The 16,577-nt window shown below is 61.4% G+C and overlaps 1 protein-coding gene across 5 annotated transcripts in view; it reads left to right on the top strand.

The window, feature by feature from the left end:
- The window catches only part of DOT1L (DOT1 like histone lysine methyltransferase), a 65,038-nt gene extending 49,120 nt beyond the window's left edge, over positions 1-15,918 (top strand). For 3 of the 5 annotated variants that reach the window (XM_038567901.1, XM_038567903.1, XM_038567905.1), the window contains 12 exons: positions 216-353; positions 982-1,107; positions 2,327-2,811; positions 3,001-3,136; positions 3,516-3,662; positions 4,714-4,828; positions 5,336-5,916; positions 6,206-6,408; positions 8,861-8,925; positions 9,309-10,238; positions 11,003-11,576; positions 13,115-15,918. In XM_038567901.1, the coding sequence (XP_038423829.1) occupies positions 216-353; positions 982-1,107; positions 2,327-2,811; positions 3,001-3,136; positions 3,516-3,662; positions 4,714-4,828; positions 5,336-5,916; positions 6,206-6,408; positions 8,861-8,925; positions 9,309-10,238; positions 11,003-11,541 (3,465 nt within the window). In that variant the 3' untranslated portion in view covers positions 11,542-11,576; positions 13,115-15,918. The remainder of the gene's footprint in view (positions 1-215; positions 354-981; positions 1,108-2,326; positions 2,812-3,000; positions 3,137-3,515; positions 3,663-4,713; positions 4,829-5,335; positions 5,917-6,205; positions 6,409-8,860; positions 8,926-9,308; positions 10,239-11,002; positions 11,577-13,114) is intronic. The other 2 variants (XM_038567902.1, XM_038567904.1) reach the window with 2 other exon arrangements.
- Positions 15,919-16,577: the final 659 nt, after the last annotated feature.

Here is a 16,577-nt window from a genome sequence, read left to right as displayed (position 1 = left end):
AGAGTGTAGTTGGAGGGTTGCTGGCGTGGGTTTGTGCTTCTGGGCCATCCCCTTGTTCCTTTCCTGGGCCACTGTACGTCCTATTGGTGACTTTCCTCAGCCACCCCCCTAGCCCCAGTCCCTGGTGGCTCGAGCCCACTGAGCCTCCGCCTGCCCTTTGCCTGCCGTACCGCACTCCTGCGTGAAAGCCCACCTCTGCTGTCGTGTGTCCCCAGCTGGGAGTGAAGGCGCTGACCTACAACGACCTGATTCAGGCACAGAAGGAGATCTCGGCTCATAATCAGCAGCTGAGGGAACAGACGGAGCAGCTGCAGAAGGACAACAGGGAGCTGAGGAGCCAGAGCCTACAGCTGGTGGGTGCTGGGAGAGGGCGGGCACCAGGCCCTGGACAGAGAGCATGAGAGGGTGCTTGCCAGTTTTCCAGGACTGCAAGGCCTTTTCCTGGGCCCTTGGAGCACACTGGCACCAGTGGGGCCCACAGCCCTTCCAGAGACTCTGATGTTTTCCCTCGACGGGGCTTCCTGGGTGGCCTGCACCTGGGTATCCTGCGCCCCATGCTGGTCTCCTCGATGTACCCACGGGCAGGGTACAGATCTCTTGGGCCCTTCTTCCTCTGGGAACCAGGCACATGTCACTGAGTGTGCAGGAAAGTCCCTTCTAATGAGGCCTCCCTCCCTGGTCCATCCTGAGGGCCCCCTCACATTGCTCCTCCTGAGTGTTCTTATGGGGACCCACGGCCTCATCCTCGGGCTGCCTCCTCAGCCTGGCCTTCCCTTGGCAGGTTCTCTTCTTCAGGCACATAGGCCCTCGGGGACACGGGCCCACACCCCTGCTATGTCTCCCCCCAGGGCCCCTAGTGTCTGCCTTCTGCCGGGCTGCAGGGTCCCCACCACACCCTCCCCACAGCAGCACATGTTCCCGGGGCAGAGGTCTGCCCTCTGCCTGGCCAGGGCTCACCACCACGACCTCCTGTCCCCACAGCTCAAGGCTCGGTGTGAGGAGCTAAAGCTGGACTGGTCCACGCTGTCCCTGGAGAACCTGCTGAAGGAGAAGCAGGCCCTGAGGAGCCAGATCTCCGAGAAGCAGAGGCACTGCCTGGAGCTGCAGGTGGGCGCTGCGGCCATAGCGGGGGCTCCTATCAGGGCTTCCATGGCAGTGGCTGGAACATGGCCGATGCCATCAGCTGACCCACAGGAGCCATTCTGCTCCCAAGGACGGGGTATTGGTTTTGGTCTTGCAGTGACGGCAGCCTGGGCATCCCTGTCTGGCCTTGAGGGGAGCGATGGGCTGAGCATTGGAGGGGCTCCCTTGCGCCCAGAGTGTCTGGGGCCCCATTCAAAACCTAGGATTGCCTCAGTGCTCCCTGCTGAGTCATTTCTGAAGCCGCCCCTGAGGGGATCCGTGCTTGAGCACCAAGGTTTAACGGCTTGGGCTTTTTGCGAGAAGAGTAACGTGTTCGCCAAGGTCTGCAGGGAAACAGGCCGGGAGGGCAGGGGAAACGGACAGGTCTGTCTTGTCTTGAGGTTTCCCAGAGCTGGCTGACTGGCTGGGTAGCCTTCGGGGGCAGCAGGACCACAGCAGGGTGTGTGGCACGGGCATCATTGGTCCTGGGATGCTCCATTTGCAAGGCTGTGGCCTCCTGTCAGGTTGGCATCTCTCCAGCCTGGCTTCACCACTTACGTGAAGCCTTCCTAGTCATTGGGCCGTCAGGGTCTGTAAAATGTTCTGTTGTTACAAAACAATGTCACAATGAATTGTTTTGCACTGAAGACTCGTTTTAAGTATGTGTGTCTTAAAGACCTACTCCTCAGAGCGGGCCTGCAAGTGGTTTAAGATCCCGGGGTACAGGGCTGAGCTGCTTTCTGAAGGGTTGTGGCCCAGGTGTCCTTGCCTGCGGGTCATGAAAGAGAGGCTTGCCAGCCTCGTGAGCAGAGAGCCAGGCCTTGTTTCTGCGGACACGCCAGCAGGAGACGCGTCCATAAGAGAAGCCTCTTGGGTGCTGAGCCCCTGTGGAATGAAGGCAGGAGGCATGTTGGTGATGGGGGAAATCACAAAGAAAGCTGAGAAATCAAAGAGAAAATGCTTGGTGTCCCGAGTGCCGGGAAGGAAGCGCAGTGCCGGGGTTTCTAATGGACGGGTTGTCTGTAGCCTGCTTAGGCATAGACGGGGTCTCTGCGTGCCGTTCACCCCAGAGCTTCCTGACCTGGGCTGGGCGCGTGGCTCTTCCCCTGGGTGTGTGGCTGGGCCGGCTTGTCATCAGGCCCGGGGCAGGTGTGAGCGGGCCCCCAAGCCGAGCAGCAGCCCTGACCCCCGCCTCGCCCTGCAGATCAGCATCGTGGAGCTGGAGAAGAGCCAGCGGCAGCAGGAGCTCCTGCAGCTCAAGTCCTGTGTGCCTCCAGACGAGGCCCTGTCAGCGCACCTGCGTGGGAAGGGCGCCCTGGGCCGGGAGCTGGAGGCCGACCCCAGCCGACTGCACCTCGACCTGGACTGCTCCAAGTTCTCTCTGCCCCACTTCAGCAGCGCAAGCCCAGAGCTCTCCATGAACGGCCACGCAGCCAACTACGAGCTCTGCAGTGCGCTGAGCCGGCCCTCATCCAAGCAGAACACGCCTCAGTACCTGGCCTCCCCGCTGGACCAGGAAGTCGTACCCTGCACCCCCAGCCACAGCAGCCGGTCGAGGCTCGAGAAGATGTCTGGCCTGGCCTTGCCCGACTACACCAGGCTCTCCCCGGCCAAGCTGGTGCTGCGGCGTCACCTGAGCCAGGACCACGCGACCAGCGGCAAGCCAGCCGCCAGTGAGCTGCACCCGCGGTGAGTCTGCACTCAGAGCTTGCTAGCCCTGCTCTGGTGCCCTCAGGCCACCTTGGGGTCTTTTGAGTGAGAGCTCAGCTGTTTGGAAGAGATTTGGAGTATTTGCTAGGCCCGGCCACCAACTCTAGATGCAAAGCCATGGTGGTGGCGATTCCCCAGAGAGCAAACCATGGATGTGTCTTGTTCCAGAGCTGAGCATACCAAGGAGAACGGCCTTCCATACCAGAGCCCTGGCATCGCAAACGGCATCAAGCTGAGCCCTCAGGACCCTCGACCCTCGTCCCCCGTGGCCTTACAGATGACAGGGGAGAGGGGCAGCGAGAAGGTGAGGGCAGGGCCCAGGCTGCGGGGGGTGCGCAGCAGGTGTCCTGAGTAGGGGCATTAGCAGGAGCCTTCCAGGTGAGGGCCAGGCCAGTTTGCAGAGGACTCAGGGCAGAGGCACCTCCAGGTAGGGGGTCAGGATGAGCCTGGGAAGTGGTGCTGCTGCAGAGCTCCTGTGGGGGAGCCGTCACCCGAAAGGATAGGAAGGAGAGAGACTGTGGGAAAGTAACTGGTGTGAGGGCCCTGGAGTTCAGGAGGAGGAGCCATTGGGTGGTGCTTGGGTATTAGGGGGTAAGGACTCTCCTCCCTGCCCTCCGGGGGCTGCTGGTTGCCGGGCATTACTGGTCAGCAGGGGCAAGGCCGGTCTGGTGGTGTGTCTGCAGGGCTTGAAGGAGCGTGCCTATGCCAGCAGCGGAGAGGCCATCACCAGCCTGCCCGTTAGCATCCCGCTCAGCACCGTGCAGCCCAGTAAGCTGCCCGTCAGCATCCCTCTGGCCAGTGTGGTGCTGCCCAGCCGCGCCGAGAAAGTGGTGAGTGGACGCTGGGCAGGGAAGGTGCCAGCCACCTGGTCGGACTGGCCCGGGGCCTCGGGCTCGAGGAGTGTGCGTTCCAGAGCGCCATGTGTACGCAGAGGGGTCTCATCGTGTTTTTTCCTTGTGAGGCCTGCTTGTTAGGTTGCATGCTGTATGTTTGGAGCGTACTGCAACGCCCCCAGACAGAGCCCAGGATCCAGAGTTCATTACAATATGTTCCCATTTTTACCTCGGATCTGTTTCTGTGGAAGGTGGTGTGTGCAGGTGGAGAGGGAATAAAACCCCAGGTTGGGTAGAAGCTTGAAGGCCGCCTCCCTTCGTCCTGCCTCATGTGTGTGCACCCGTGAGCAGTGTGATCCTGTGTGATGCGGTCCTTCCTCTATTGTGACCACCCACCCATTAAGGTGTACGTCTTAGTGGCATTTAGTCTGTTCGTAGTCCCGCGGCCGCTACCTGTTCACAGATTCATTCACACACGTGGACTCCCACCCCGTGGGGCCTCCTGTGTCTGGTTCCCTCCATAAGTGTTGTGGGCTTGGGGTCGGTCCGCAAGGTGGCGTGTGGGCACCTCACTCCTGTTGGCAGCCCAGTGACCTTCTTGTCCACATTGTGCATCTGTTCATCTGAGGGTGGACATTTGTTTCCGCCTTTGGCCGTTACGAATCACGCTGCTGTGAATGTGCGTACACAGGCTTTGTGTGGGGGTGTATCTTCATCCCGTCCCACGTAGGAGTTTGGATCCTAGCTGCAGCCCGTCATTAACATCCCTGCTCCCTTCGTCCCCAGCCTGATGTTTGCTGTTAGCCAGAACAGTCCTTTGGAACCCGAGTCAGATATTTGCTCCTCACCTTGTCAGAACCTTCTGGTGGCTACCCACAGCGCTCAGACCTTGAGCAGGTCATTTCCCCTTCTGTACATCAGCTCTTACATACCTGCTCTTCTCCCTGCCTCAGGCCCTTTGCACATCCTGTGGCGATGTCTGGGTCTTCCTCCTTGACTTTCACCCTCAGCCCTGGCTCTGCTGACAGTGTGTACTTTTTCTCCGCAGAGAAGCACCCCGAGCCCTGTGCCGCAGACCCGAGAGTCCTCGTCCACACTTGAAAAGCAGATGGGCACAAACACCCACAGCGCTGGAAGCAAAAGCCTTGCCTCAACTCCTGCAGGTCAGTGCTCCTCTGGCTCCTGGGTCCCTGCCCTTGGCCCTTCCCCAAGGCCCAGCCCTCCCCAGCCTCTGTTGCTGCTGCTGGAAGGGGGAGGAGCCAGGACGGGCTAGGGGTGTGAGCACCCTAGGTGAGCCAGACCAGGCTCTGAGCCGGCCCCGTCCTCCCGGCCATGGGGTCTGCACTGTGTCAGGGCTGTGGGCAGCAGCACAAAGAGCCCTGGAGGTTGGGGGCTCTCGTCTGGGCCTCAGTACATCTCATGAGGCTTTGGCCTGGGGTGTCCTGACGAGCACGCGCTTCCTCTGGCAGCATTTCAGCCCGGGCGGTCTGCCCTACCCACTTGGTGATATCCTTGTCCAGCTGCTGTGGCGTCTGGGCTGCCGGGTCTCTAGCTGAGACCTCTGACTGCTGCTGGCAGAGGCCCCCACAGGCTACGCAGGGCCGGGTGGCTCACGGCGCCTCGGCCACCCTGGCCCAGGCTCCCCTGAGAAACCCTGTCCCTCCCGGCAGGCTTTTACACGGGCTCGGTGGCTGTCAGTGGGGCCCTGGCAGGCAGCCCAGCGCCCCTGGCTCCTGGAGCAGAGCCCAGCGCCTTCGACGAGGTCTCTGGCTCAGGAAGCCTGTTCGCCAGCATGGGGTCCTGCAGCTCCACCCCGCAGCACCCGCCCCTGCTGCCACAGTCCCGTGGCTCCGGTGCAGCCTCACCCGCCCATCCGCTCTGTGCCAGTCCGCGGCTCAGCAGTGTCGCCCAGGGCCCGCTCCCCGATGCCAACAAAGGGGACCTTCCGTCCGAGGCGGGCTTCTCAGACCCCGAGGGCGAAGCCAAGAGGAGGATTGTCTTTACCATCTCAGCTGGTGGCAGCAGTGCCAAACAGTCGCCTCCCAGCAAACCCAGCCCTCTGCCCACGGGTGCCCGCGGGGACAGCAGCCAGGGCCATGGGTCGGACAGCCGCAAGCGGGGCAGGAGAAAGCGGGCCTCGGCGGGGACCCCGAGCCTGAGCTCAGGCGTATCGCCTAAGCGTCGGGCCTTGCCGTCCGTTGCCGGCCTCTTCACGCAGTCTTCAGGGTCCCCACTGAACCTCAACTCTATGGTAAGGCCAGGGGCGGCTCGGGGGCAGGGACGCAGTGGGGAGGGCACGGCGGCCCACCCGGCCCAGGCAGGTGCCTGCCCGTGGTGTCTCGTGTTCCCAGCCTGGCCAAGGAGACAGGCCCCGGGAGCACAGCCAGGAGGCCAGCCACAGGCCACCTTCCTCTGAAGGCAGAGGGCAGGCTTAGCCGTTCCCAGTGGTCTGAGCGGGGGGAGCCAAGGAGAGCCCTTGGGTGCCGGTGCTCGGGGGAGCCTGTTGACAGGGTTGTGCTGTGTCTGTGCTGGTCCCTCAGGTCAGCAACATTAACCAGCCTTTGGAAATCACGGCCATCTCGTCCCCCGAGAGCCTGAAGAGCTCCCCTGTCCCTTACCAGGACAACGACCAGCCGCCCATTCTCAAGAAGGAGAAGCCCCTGAGCCAGACCAATGGGGCCCACTACTCCCCACTGACCTCAGATGAGGAGCAGGGCTCCGAGGACGAGCCAGGCAGTGCCAGGTGAGTGGAGCCGGGCGGGGCTTCCGGGGGGAGAGGCCCTCGTGATGAGGTGGGACCTCCCAGGGCAGCGCCTGGGCAGAGGCCAGTCAGCATCGCACTACTGTCAGTTGGGGGGCGTAGGGGTCCTGACCTCGGCGCTTCCCCGCCGTGGGCCCTCAGCTGCGTCCACGGCTCCACAGAGCAGCCGTCCCCATGTGGACAGTGGCCCGAGACTCTTCACCTTTACTTGTAAGAAGCTGCTCGTGAAGGGCCCCAGCAGTCTTCCCGCCTGAGACTTAGCATCCAGGCCAGAGCCCGCCCCCTGGGCCCAGAGCCCCCCGGGGCGTGGGGCTACCGTGTCCCTTCTCGTTCCTGACCCCAGTGTCACTTGGTTAGAACAGATGAAGGGAGCGTGGGCGGCTGCAGCAGGAAAGGGCTCGAGAAAGCAGAGTTCCCCAGTTCACGTCGATGTTGCACATCTGGAGTGTTGGATCGTGAATGATTTCTAATATGTAACAGCTTGATTAGATCTGGTTCACGTAGCACATTGCCTGTGTGGGGAGTGCAATCCAGTGGTTTTTGGTATATTCGCAGAATTGTGCAAATGTCACCGGTATCATTTTTAGAACATTCTTACCGTGTCACAAAGAAGCTCGTGCACGTTAACTCTGACCCCCCGCCCCCGGCTCCCACCACCCCCTCTGGGGACCTCCTGGGAGGGGGGTCCTGCAGGAGGTGTCCTTCTGGGTCTGGGTCCCCTCCCTGAGCCCAGTGTCCTTGGGGTCCGTCCATGTGGGGGCAGGTGTTGGGGCCTCTTCCTCCCCGGGGCTGGGTCGTATCCCGGGTGTAGACAAACCACATATAATTGTGTTCATTCGTTACATGCCAGTGGATACTTGGGGAGTGTCCAGTGTTTAGCTCCTGGGGATAACGCTGCTGTGAACTTTCATACACCTGTTTTTGTTTGAAAATGTTTACAGTTGGGGCCCCTGGGTGGCTCAGTCTGTTGAATGTTCGACTCTTGATTTTGGCTTATGACCTCAGGGTTGTGAGATGGAGTCCTGCATTGGGCTCCGCTCTCAGCATGGAGTCTGCTGGAGACTCCCTCTCCTCCCTGTGCCTCTCCCCTCTCCCTTGCTCATGTGCCTGTGTACATGCATGCACTCTTTCTCTTTCTCAAATGAATAAATCTTAAAAAGAAAAAAAAATAGGAGTGCCTGGGGGGCTCAGTCAGTGAAGCATCTGCCTTCAGCTCAGGTCATGATCCTGGGGTCTTGGGATCAAATCCTGTGTGGGGCTCCCTGCTCAGCGGGGTGCCTGCTTCTCCCTCTCTGCCGTTTCTGCACTCTGTTAAATAAATAAATAAAACCTCAGAAAATGTTTTTAATTTACACAAGAGTTTAACCTAGTAGACATTCTTGCAGGTGTGAGGGGAGCTCTTCTGACCAGTGGTGTTGCCCGTCTTCCCGTGTGCTCATGGCTGTTTGTCTGCAGAGATGTCTGTTCGGGTCCTTTTTTGTTGTTATAAGAGTTTTTTATATGTTCTAGAAACGTGATCCTTTTTTTTTTTTTTTTAAAGATTTTATTTTTTTATTCATGAGAGACACAGGCAGAGGTAGAGGCAGGCTCCCTGCGGGGAGCCCAGTGCGGGACGCCTGATGTGGGACTCGATTTCGGGACCCCGGGGTCACGTCCTGGCCCGAAAGCAGACGCTCAACCACCCGAGCCCCTGGGCGCCCTGACACGTGATCCTTTATATGATACCTGATCCGTGAATCTTTTCTTCCTTTCTCTGGATTTTCTTTTCACGTTCTCTCAGGTGTCCTCTGAGGAACAAAAGTGTTAAATTTTGATCCAGTTCCATTTCTGTCTTCTTTCATTGCTTGTGCTTTGGTGTCTTGTTTAGGTGACTCTGTTCTGTTCCACTTCCACATACAGAAATTATGTTTTTAAAAATTTTGCACTTCAGTGCTTTTCTTTTGTGTTGGGAATGTCCGACTTTGGAGTTTCCAGATTTTTTCCCGCCGCTTTCTCGTGTTTCCGGAGGTCATGGTGTTCTTCGGGATGTGCGTGGACAGTATCAACACGTAGAGTATACACAGTTTTATGGCCTGGCACCACTGCAAGTACCCACTTGCTCTAGGGTGCTGTGTGCTACGTGTCACGTGGGTGACACGCCGTAGACGATGTAGTGCCTGTGGCTATAGCAAGCCTTTGAGGTTTGACAAAGAGCTTGGGAGGCAAGTTAAAACAGGCGGCCCCACCTGCAACTTGTGAAGGGAAGTGACACCCCCGTTCCCGAGCTCTCAGCACTGTCCCCTGTGGGCAGTATCCTGCTCTGCCTGGTGGTCACAGTCCCCTGTAGAGCAGTCTGCGGCCGGGCGGGCTGTGCGTCGGCCTGCTTCTGTCCCTCCCTGGGCAGTCAGCGTGGAAATGGATTTCAAACATCTGTTATCTATTTTTTTCTTAATAGAATCGAAAGAAAAATTGCAACAATTTCCTTAGAAAGCAAATCCCCTCCAAAAACCTTGGAAAGCGGTGAGTAGCTGTGCACCCTGGCCTGTGACTCCCAGGCTCAAAGTGACCCAGGGTGTGGCCTTGACCCTCAGGAGCAACTACTCTGGGCTGGGCTTCCAGAATTGTCTCTGCATGATGCTAAATGCCGCTCCAATGGACCGTAGTCCCTGGAAGGCAGTCCCATCCCCTCCTGGTTGAACCGGGCCAGAGTCTGACACTCTGTGCTTGCATGCTCTCCCTGCACAGATGCTCCCGTCTGCAGCTCCCCGTCCCTTCCCACCCTCGTCCTGTTCAACCACCTGACCGCCCAACAGAGGCACTTGGGCTCCATGGCACACTTTCCTCTGGTGGGAGGGAGTGGCTCTCGGACCCTGGACCTCACAGGCTCTGCCTCTCCTCGGCAGGTGGTGGCCTGGCCGGGAGGAAGCCGACCCCTGCCAGCGAGCCCACCAACAGCAGCAAGTGGAAGTCCACCTTCTCGCCCATCTCCGACCTCGGCCTGGCCAAGTGCGCCGACAGCCCGCTGCAGGCCGGCTCCGCCCTGAGCCAGAACTCCCTATTCACTTTCCGGCCTCCCCTCGATGATCCCGGCTCGGCCGACACCAAGCTGGCTGCCCACCCCAGGAAAAGCTTTCCCGGCGCTCTGTCAGGGGCCGGTGGGCTGAGCCCAAGCAGCAACCCTCCCAATGGCTTCGCCTTCGGCGGGGGCCTGGCCGCCGACCTCAGTTTACACAGCTTCAGCGATGGTGCTTCTCTCTCCCACAAGGTCCCCGAGGCAGCCAGCCTGGGCGCACCCCTGAGCTTTCCTGCCCCACGGGGCAAGGAGGGCGGTGCCACAGAGCCCGGCGCCTTTGTGAACAAGAGGCAGCTGGACGGACTGGGCGGCCCGAAGGGCAGGGAGGCGGGCGAGCTGGGCCTGCCAGTGTGCGGGCCCCCGGACAAGGCCTCGCTGACACACAGCAAGCCCACCAAGGGCCGGGACCGCGAGCCCGACCTGAAGAATGGCCACAACCTCTTCATTTCTGCTGCCACCGTGCCTCCCGCGGGCCTCCTCAGCGGCCCCGGCCTCGCCACGGTGGCATCCTCGGCAGTCAGCGCGGCCCCATCTGCCCAGACTCACCGCCCCTTCCTGGGCACCTTCGCCCCCGGGCCGCAGTTCGCCCTGGGTCCCATGTCCCTGCAGGCCAACCTGGGCTCATCCGTGCTGCAGTCCTTGTTCAGCTCCGTGCCGGCTGCTGCTGGCCTGGTGCACGTCTCGTCCGCTGCAACCAGACTGACCAACTCGCACGCCATGGGCAGCTTTTCCTCGGGGGTGGCAGGCGGCGCAGTTGGAGGTAGGCAGACGCACGTCTCTCCCATTTGACTCTCAGGTCCTGTGGGCCGCACACCGTCGCCCTCCTGGACCACTGGGCTAATGACAACTGCTTTCCAGGTTCCCTTGCAGGGCCCCCTAAGGGGCGAGAGGCTGTGCCCACCTGTCCCCTTGGGTCCACTTTGCACCTGCCACCTCGTTCCTTTTCGTGAGATGCAGATGTGCCTGTGGTGTGGGCAGAGCACTCACGCGTGAGTCGGCCTGCGTCAGGCCCTCTGGTTGTGACGGCGTCCCTTGTACCTTCAGGAGAGCTGGCGCCACGACTAGGGCTTTGTTTCCTCCCCGTGGAGGTCATCTGTCCGACCTGACACAGCCCACGGGTTCTGGGCAGCCTTGGGGGCTGGCGCTGGGCAAGAGTGAGCGGCCACAGCGCCTGCTGCATGGTGGCACCGTGTAGGGGTGGAGAGGAGCCACGTGGCCGGGCCGGGCCAGGCCCCCTTGGGGTCCCAGACCTCTGCAGCTGGCTCCTTGCTGGGCACAGGCGGCCAAGGCCCTGTCCCGCGGCTGGGAGCCCGGGTGGGCGTGCCCACAGGGGGTGCGGCCCGGCGCTGCCCTGCAGGTAAGTTGCACCTGGCCGCCCGTGCCCCTGCTGCTTGCTGCTTTGCCCCTGCCCTTGCGACGCACGCGGAGCTGCGGCCACTGTCTGCTTCCCTGTTGTTGTGTCTCTCTGCGCTTGACTGGAGAGTGCCCACCTGTTGAAGCTGAGTTTTTCTCTCCTGTTTGCAGGTGTCTTTAACCACGCGGTGCCTTCCGCCTCCGCTCATCCGTTTGGAGCCAGTTTCGGCAGCGGGGCTGCGTGTCGCAGCGCCACGCTGAGCTTAACCCCGCTGCAGGCGGTGGCCAGCGCCCCCGCGTCTTCCTTTCAGGCCCCGCCCCCGCCCCCTCCGGGGCAGCCCGCCCTCCCCGCACCCCCTCCCCCTAACGCCGCCTTGCCTCCTGCCCCCGCGCTGCTCCCGGCTAACTCTGAGCCCGTGCTTCTGCAGAACCTTGCGTCCCTCCCAGCTAACCAGGCTTTCTTACCCGCCTCCTCTGCCGCCTCTCTGCAGCCTGCTAACGCCTCTCTGTCCATCAAGCTCGCCTCCCTCCCGCACAAGGCCCCCCGCCCCTCCTTCACGGTGCACCACCAGCCCCTGCCCGGGCTGGCCCTGGCCCAGGCCGCGCCCGTGATCCCGCAGGCCAGCTCCACGGGGCCGTCTGCCGTGTGGGTTTCCCTTGGCATGCCGCCTCCGTATGCCGCGCGCCTTGCGGGGGTTAAGCCGAGATAAAGACCTTGCTTAGCTAGCAGTTCGTATTCTGTAAGGTAAGGCTAGAGCCCAACCAGGGGGCCCGTACGAGACCCTGAACTATCTGTCCTTCCTTCCGCAGACAGTGGACGGGCCCGCAGGGCTCTGAGGAGGGCCCCAGGGGACCCAGGCTGTTCTGCCTCGGGTGGAGACGGTTCTGAGAGGTGCAAGGGAAGACAGCACAGGGAGGCGAGGGAAACCGGGTGGCCAGGCAGGGCTGGCAGTGTGTTCCGGTCTCTGGGGCAGAAGAGCAGCCACCGTGGAGCTCCAGGGAGTGGCCAGCTCTCGCTGCCCGGCCCAGCCCTTTATGGGCCCCCTGTGGGCCCCTGCCCAGTGGAGGTGGCAGGACGACGGGGAGAGGGCTGGCAGCCTGGCCCATCCCCTCTAGGCCGAGCCTCCCATCAGCACCCTCGGGCTTCACGTGTGCAGCGGCCAGGGATGGGGGCCACCAGGGGAGCCCAGAGCTCGGCCTTGCCGCCTGCCTGCTCCTCGGCCTCCTGTGGCCAGTGTCTCTGAACGCTTCCTGGAGGGCTTTAAGAGAAGGCAAGGCGTAGAGGGCCGTCCAGACTCGGTGCTCGTGCCTCAGGCTCCTGAGCCAAAGGCCTGGGCTGTGGGCAGTGCTTTGTCGTGGTGGCCACGGCACAGCTCCCGCCGCTCCAAGGAACGGGGCCCATGCCTCGGGCGGTCAGTGTGGAGTCGGTGCAAGGCAGTGTAGGAAGGGCCCGCCTTTGGAAGCGGGTGAGGAGCGTTGCCGCGAGGCCTTCAGGAAGGGTTTCCGTCCACTCCTCTGCTGGCGGCGTGTCCGCGTTAGGGGCTGGGCCCTGGGACAGCCGGCCGGCCTCTGCTGGTGCTGCTTGGTGGCCCGGGGGCGAGGGGCCCGCTGGGCCCGGGACTCGAGCGGGGAGGCCAGGTGCTAACGGCGCTGGGGCGGGCCGTCCGTGACCATCTGCCGCGTGGTTAAGTGGAAACAGGCGTGGGGCCGCTGGGGTCCGATGGCCTCTCAGTCAGGGTGCTGGGCAGCAGACGGCCTTACCTGAGGTCCGGGGATGGGCTGGGCCACATCCTGTTGGAAAAGCCCAGGAGGTAGGGCAGCTTTCGTGCGCGGTGGCCTCACGCCATCAGAGAAGGCGTTGTGCGGCCGGAGCGGCTGAAGAGGTCAGAGGTGTGCGTGGGCAAGCACCTGGGCGGCAGGCTCCGGGTCCTGGCCTGCAGGGGACCACTGCCTTCTGTCCCCCGGGCCCGCAGCCGTCACGGGCGCTCTCCCTGGGCTGGACCACGAGCAGGGCCTGGCATGTGGGGGCCAGGGTAGGGCCTCGGTGCCAGGTTCTGGGGAGGACGGGAGGACGGGGACCTGCTGCCTCTCAGTGGACCAGGGCCGTGGCACCGGGGGCCCCTGGCAGGAAAGGCGCGGTCTGCAGCGACCATGTTCTGTCTGTCCGCCGTCCATCTGTCCGTAGGAGGCTTTGGTTCCCTGGCCTGGGGGAATGTTTGGGCTCCCCCCGGAGAGCGAGACGCTAATGCTCTGCTGCCTTTCCTCCCGCGCTGGTCTCTGCAGGTAACTAGGATTTCTACCTCAACCGCGAGACCTATGCAAGGACAGGCTGGGCCGGCGGGGCAGGTGGCCGGCCCCGGGACGGCGAGGACGGCGAGGACGGACGGGGACGAGGCTCTACTGTGAATCCGCGCTGCACAGACCTGCAGGAGGCGCTGGGGCCTGGCTCCAGCTCGTACTGTCCATAGTTTTAGATAAAGTATTTATCGTTTTTTAAAAAGTATAAACAACTCTGACTTATTTTACTCCACCGAAGTCGTAAAGGCAACCTATTGAGAAGTGTAAATATTATATATGAGAGGATCTATATAAAAGACGTCCACCCGAAGGACTGGCCCGCCCGCGGACGCGCTGACTGCCGGTCCGGTGCTATCTCGACGCAGGCCTCGCCGCCGCCTCGTCCCCTTGGTGCTGACTGGAGGTTGACCAACGCCAAAAGCAGGCCGTGAGGCGCCTGCCCTATTTATTCCCGCCACTCTTCCTATACCAAAGGCATGGCTGTCTCCAGGCGGAGGGTGGCTCGCTCTGTTGTGACATTCCTCAGAAGAGGCCCGCTCCCCAGGGGGGCACCCGCCCCCGCCCCATCACTGTGAACGGCTCCCATCAGACTGTTGGCCCCTCAGTCCTGGGATCAGCGCCTTTGGCATAGGAACGGCTGGCGGGCGCGGGACGGTCAGACCCTCCCCAGTCCCGCGCGGACGCGTTCTGAGTGGTGCTTGAGGAAGGTCTGGTACCCGACTCCCGATGGCGGCGGGGCTGGCTGGTGCGACAAGTGCATTTACTTTTTGTCCGTCTCTGCTCGTCTCGGGCTCCTGCCGCAGCCCACCAAAGCGTGTAGCAAGCTCACGGCACGTGGGCCGGTGACGTGGGGCAGGTTAGTTGTGGGTGCCTGGTGTGTCTGTACAGAAGAGAGTCACGCTGATGAGTGACAGTATTTTATAGAGATGTGATGAAAATTTATAAATTTCATAGACTTGACTTCATTTATTTTTAGATTGTATAATGCACAGTAAACTAAAGAAGAAAGAAAAGTGAGGGGAAAACCTTTCTATTTATTCAAGTGCACACAGTGGCATGGGCCCAGGGCCGGCCCTCGGCCCCAGACTGCGCCACCGCAGTTCCTGGGGGCAGAGAGGACAGGCCCTGCGCCCCGCCCAAGTCCCTCTGGCCAGTCCATGCTGCTGCTCCCCGTCCCTGCCGCCCCCACCCCGGAGCAGCTCTGATGGTGCTTGGGAGTGAATGCACTGGGGGCAGGAGACCAGGGTGAAGCCAGGAGAGCTGTTCTGGATGCTTCCAGAGGTTGCCAGCAGGTCTCTCCAGCCCGCTGGTGTAGCAGTCTGTGACCAGTCCTGTGTCCCCACGCTGACCAGTGTTGTGTATGTACAAGGTCTTCAAAAGGGTGCGTCCTGAAGCCCCTAGTCCCCTGCAAGGGCCAGCGTCAGCCACGGTCCTGGCAGGGGGACCTGGGTCCCGAGATGGGTGCTCTAGGAAGGGCTGAGTAGGTGAGGTCAGAGTCCTGTCCTCAGGTGCTTGCACCCACCAAGGAATGCAGGGAACTTGCCTCTTTCCAGAGGTGGGCTTAGCCCGATGCTCAAGTTGAGGCCTTGAGGTCCGGTCCGGGCCTGCTTCCTCCTGACCCCCAGGGGCAAGTCCGGGGCTGGCCCTTCTGGTGGGCAGGCAGCAGGCTTGGGGCGCGCAGGCCACAGAGGGCCACCACAAAACACTCTTCTGCCTGCAGCCGCCTCCTAAAGGCAGACCAATGCGTGCAAGGTGGGTCTGGCCATTGACTGCATTCTGGAAGTCATCTGGACCCCTGCTTTCTACGAGCAGGGGCCTGCCCGAGCCCTGCTTTCCTGCTTGCCCTGGGGGTCACGTTCCTGGCCCAGAGCAATAGTTGAGGCAGAAGATGGTGCTTGTGATGGGTTCTTGAAATTGGCCCGTCCTTCTGTAACTGGCTGCCCTGGCTCCCTCCCTCTGGGTTGGTGCTCCCGGCGTGTGAAGGTGCTGAGCCTCACCTGTGAACCCCGAACCCTGGCCCCAGGACAGAGCAGTGCTTACTTGGCATCTCTGAGAGGGTCCCCCCCCCCCAACACACACACCCACCTGGGTCAGGCACACAGGGCTCCCCAGAAAGCTACAGGGTGGACAGAGGAGAGGTCACAGCACGAGTTCCTGGTGTCCACCACACTGCATCACTTCAGGGAGTGCCCGCACGGTCACTCACGTGGGACTTCCTGCTGACGTGCCATACGGGGTCTCCCGAGACGCTCACATGCACACACGAGCGCTCACATACAGGCCACTGCGTGTTTGGGGTCACCCCATGGTGGCCGAGCTGCCCCTGGCGCCGAGGCTAGCCCCTCGGCCTCCTGCGGGAGGGGAGGCAGCGTGCTGGTGCACGGAGCCCGGTGCCGCCTCTGACAGCGGGCAACTTCAGGGAAGTCAGCTAGGCCGCAGGGTGGCTCTGCTCAGGAAAACCTAACAGTGAAAACGGCCCTCCCGGCAGCTCGCCATCTCTTGCAGCTACGGACTGTGATTCCTCTAAGGCTCATGTGCCCCTCCTACCCCCCCCCCCCCCATTCCCATGGTCCAGCCACACTGGTTTGTTTCCCACGCTTCTCAACCTTGATTTGTAACTCAGTCGGGGCTTTGCTTTGTGTTTCTGGTAGATTGTGTTTCAGTTGGGGGTGCTGGCGCGGCCTGTCCCTCCCTGGGCTGCTGGCTTGACCCTCTTTTCCTAAGAGAATCCAATGCACTCTGCATTTCCACCTCTAGGCGCTGTAATAAAATACTTGTTTTCACTTGAACCTGGTCTGGTGGCAGCGTTTCTTTCTGGTTATGATGCAGCAAGTGAGAGCCATGAGGGCCGGGGGCCCCAAGTGGGTAGGGCAGCGACTCCCAGCAGAAGTGGTAAGCTCCTCGGGGCTGACAGCAAGCACCCACCTCAGGGAGACCCAGGCCCCCAGTGCTTACACTTGATTAGGTCAGGCCTACCCAGGACACTTTTTTTTTTTAATTTTTATTTATTTATGATAGTCACAGAGAGAGAGAGAGAGGCAGAGACACAGGCGGAGGGAGAAGCAGGCTCCATACACCGGGAGCCCGACGTGGGATTCGATCCCGGGTCTCCAGGATCGCGCCCTGGGCCAAAGGCAGGCGCCAAACCGCTGCGCCACCAGGGATCCCAGGACACTTTTTTTTTTAAATTAACAACCAACTTAGGACTTTAACGTCGGCAAAACCCTTCTTGATGTCCTGCTTATACTCGAGGGGAGGTCTAAGACCTGGGATCACAGATCATCTTTGGGTTTAATCCTATCACCCTTCTGTTCTCTACATCCCTGCCTCCCTGCCTCTCCCTGGCCTGGTTCGAGGTCTCGCCCTCCACTGGGGCAGCCCAGCCCTTCCTCCTGGGCATGGAAACCTCCAACCTGGGGCAGGCTGCCGTCCCGCTGAGGCCTCACTG

This window comes from Canis lupus, chromosome 20 (assembly GCF_011100685.1).
Source record: "Canis lupus familiaris isolate Mischka breed German Shepherd chromosome 20, alternate assembly UU_Cfam_GSD_1.0, whole genome shotgun sequence".
Lineage (NCBI taxonomy): Eukaryota > Metazoa > Chordata > Mammalia > Carnivora > Canidae > Canis > Canis lupus.
This window is presented reverse-complemented; position numbering and strand designations above follow the sequence as displayed.